At 46.2% G+C, this 2,808-nt stretch overlaps 1 protein-coding gene across 1 annotated transcript in view; it reads right to left on the bottom strand.

Moving 5' to 3' along the window:
- Positions 1 to 19: 19 nt before the first annotated feature.
- The window catches only part of LOC116216846, a 4,146-nt gene continuing 1,357 nt past the window's right edge, over positions 20 to 2,808 (bottom strand). Inside the window, exons 2-3 of the mRNA XM_031554312.1 lie at positions 2,187 to 2,802; positions 20 to 1,178 (exon numbers count right to left, since the gene is read on the bottom strand). Of these exons, the coding sequence (XP_031410172.1) occupies positions 1,084 to 1,178; positions 2,187 to 2,802 (711 nt within the window). The 3' untranslated portion in view covers positions 20 to 1,083. The remainder of the gene's footprint in view (positions 1,179 to 2,186; positions 2,803 to 2,808) is intronic.

Here is a 2,808-nt window from a genome sequence, read left to right as displayed (position 1 = left end):
TTTTTTAAATGCACCACGGAGTAATTTCACAGAACTCTAGTGCTGGAATTCAGACCCACAAAGCTCGACTTGCCATTTTCTTTATTTTAATCTAAGCCTACAAGAAGCACTCATGCTCTGGTGTGGGTGGTTGGAAGAGAAGCAATTTTTCTTTTGACATCAAAACCTGTAAAGAAATAACTTCTTGTACAAGAATATCCCATTACTTCTTAATATTTTAATACTGCAGAACAGCCACATCACCAACACTCCAAATAAATGAGTTGTGGATATGAAATAACTTAGCTCAGCACTAGAAGACTGCACATTCTTCTGATAATACCATTATTTGCATTGATACTCCATAGCATAAAATGAAGTCCTTACAGATGGAACTAGGCACCTGAACTGTAACTCTTGAAAAAGCAGGTATTGATTTAGTGAAGTTAATGATTCGTGGCTGCAGCAAGATAAATTTCCCGCTGAAATTTCAATCAGGCAATTGATAACAGTTTGCCACATTGAGAAAGATGGGATAAAAAGCTCTGTGTCACCAGATAACCGTGACTTTGGAAGAGACAGGAGCGAGACTGGACCCAGACAACTCGTAATCAGTGACAGAAACGCAAGGCATAACGCACCACAAAAACACACAAGCACAAGCCGGGTTATTAAAACAGCAAAAACCCATTTCTCTTAACTAAGGAGGTATAGCCAATTTTAATGCATTATCACCAACTCATGTGGACTTGCATAAGACATCCTTGTGAAATACAGGACAGCCTAAAATCATTTTATTTTATTGGAAACTAATTGAAAATTGCTAATTACAGGTAGGCAGCGATGCTTTCATTTCAGTTCCATAGCACAGAGAGCAGATACTCCACATTTTTTTTCCTTTCATTGTTTTGTGAGGCATCTTCCTTACATGTGGAAGTTTACTTTTTTAAAGCACAAAATTACCCCCAATTTGCCTTTTATTTACGAATGGCACAAGTTAATTTAAGTGTTAAACTCGACGGAATCAAATGGTTGTCTATTTTCTAACCTTCAGCCCAATGCCTACGACCTCTAACCCTGGGGCAGGGGTCCGAGCCCTGCAGATCAGTACCTTGTCTTGTCCCTTCCCTTGTGCCCAGCGTTCCTCCCAGCAGGTATGGCTTCTTGCTTTTTAGGCACTCTCACACCTCCAGCTTTGACTGCAAGAAGAAAATACAACTTATGTAGCATTATAGATAGAACTGCATGCTAAACAGAGAAGACAAAATAATACACCCCGGATAAACGTTAAGAAGAAATTTTCTTTCACAACCTCACTCTATTTTTACTTCGCTTATAGATACACGTGTATGTGAAGTAAACCAAGGAGATCCACCAGAAAGAGCAAAATGCTGTCACGGCGCACTCAAATCAGCTTCCAGATGCTGTAATCAGGAAGTCAGCGAGGTTCTGGTCACTGGAACTTACATCTATCCCAGCACTGTAAGCGTATGGAACAATCAATCCATTTTAAGTACAAGATTCCATTTTAAGTACAAGAAACAAAAAATTGCGCAACTCCAAACATCTCCAGTTCTGAAACAGCAAGAAAGGTTCCATGATGTGCTCATGGCATTTCAGAAGAAAGCCAGTAATGCAGATAAGAACCAGATGCACCTTACACTTGTGTTCTAACAAGTTTAATTACGCTTCATTAAGATACCTGCCAATCACAAAACCAATTAGCACTAATTAAAGTACAGATGATCTAACAGTAACGATTTAAGCTCTGAGGCTTGTCAGAAACTCCAGTTCTGAACAAAGAACACACAAACCGTCTGAAACATCTTCCTGTTCACAAAGATGCTTCAAGTTTTAAAGCTGCCGACAACTCAGGCTTAGAAACAACAACTCTCCAGCCATGCCCGCAGCAGCCCTACAGCGCTGGAGTTCTGCAGTACCTGGGCTTGGCTGGCCTTTGCAGCATCGCTTACGTGCAGCTAACTATGCTGCTGCGTCAGCAGTAAATAAGCAGCCTACTGATCTTACAGCTGCAGATCCGCCCCAGACCTGGAATCTCACTGCAAAATGAGACGTCTCTGAAACGGAAACCGTGTTCAGTTAGCTTTTAGTGAGGAGCAGCAGGATTCCAAATGCCCTCAAGCTCCCACGTGGGGAAGCTCATCCCTGTTTCTGTTAAGTGGGAGTTCGGGTCAGGGCTTCGTTACCCGTGTTTAACAACAGTGAAAAGCCCGGACATTTCAAGGTCTCGGCACGGTCTGTTCTCCCACAGCTTCTTGCGATACGCCGACCGTGCTGCAACCCGACGGCACGCGGACACGCTCGCTTTTTGGGGGAGCGTCCAAGGCCGGCAGGGAGCCCTGCCCTGCCCTTCCCCTCCCCGTCCTTCCCCGCCTGGGGCCGCGCAGAGCGGCGGGCAGCGCGCAAACCAACGGCGCGAGAGCCAGCGGGGCGCTGCGCGGTCTGCTCCGTGCGGGCAAGCGGGAACCGGGGCTCTGCCCGCCGGGGGAAACTGCCTTCTGCTTTTGCAAAGCAGCTAAGAAACGTCAAAAGTTTTCGTGCGGCGCTCAGATTTCTTAGTGAGTGCCTGTAAGCTGTGCAACGGAACAGCTGAGAGCTCAGCGCGAGGCGCCCAAAGTCCTCGCTGGCTTCCAAAGTAAAGAGCACCACAACTTTCAAAGGAATAGGACAAAAAAAAAAACAACAACTAAACTCGGCACGGCGCAGAAGCGCTGAGCTACGCCGCAACGGCACCGCGCCCGGGAAGGCGAGCCCAGTAGAACCCGGCACGGCCCAGCAGAACCCGGCACGGCAGCTCACCCGCTTCAG

This window comes from Meleagris gallopavo, chromosome 7 (assembly GCF_000146605.3).
Source record: "Meleagris gallopavo isolate NT-WF06-2002-E0010 breed Aviagen turkey brand Nicholas breeding stock chromosome 7, Turkey_5.1, whole genome shotgun sequence".
Lineage (NCBI taxonomy): Eukaryota > Metazoa > Chordata > Aves > Galliformes > Phasianidae > Meleagris > Meleagris gallopavo.
The sequence above is the reverse complement of the archived record's forward strand: the minus strand, read 5'-3'. Positions and strand labels throughout refer to the sequence as shown.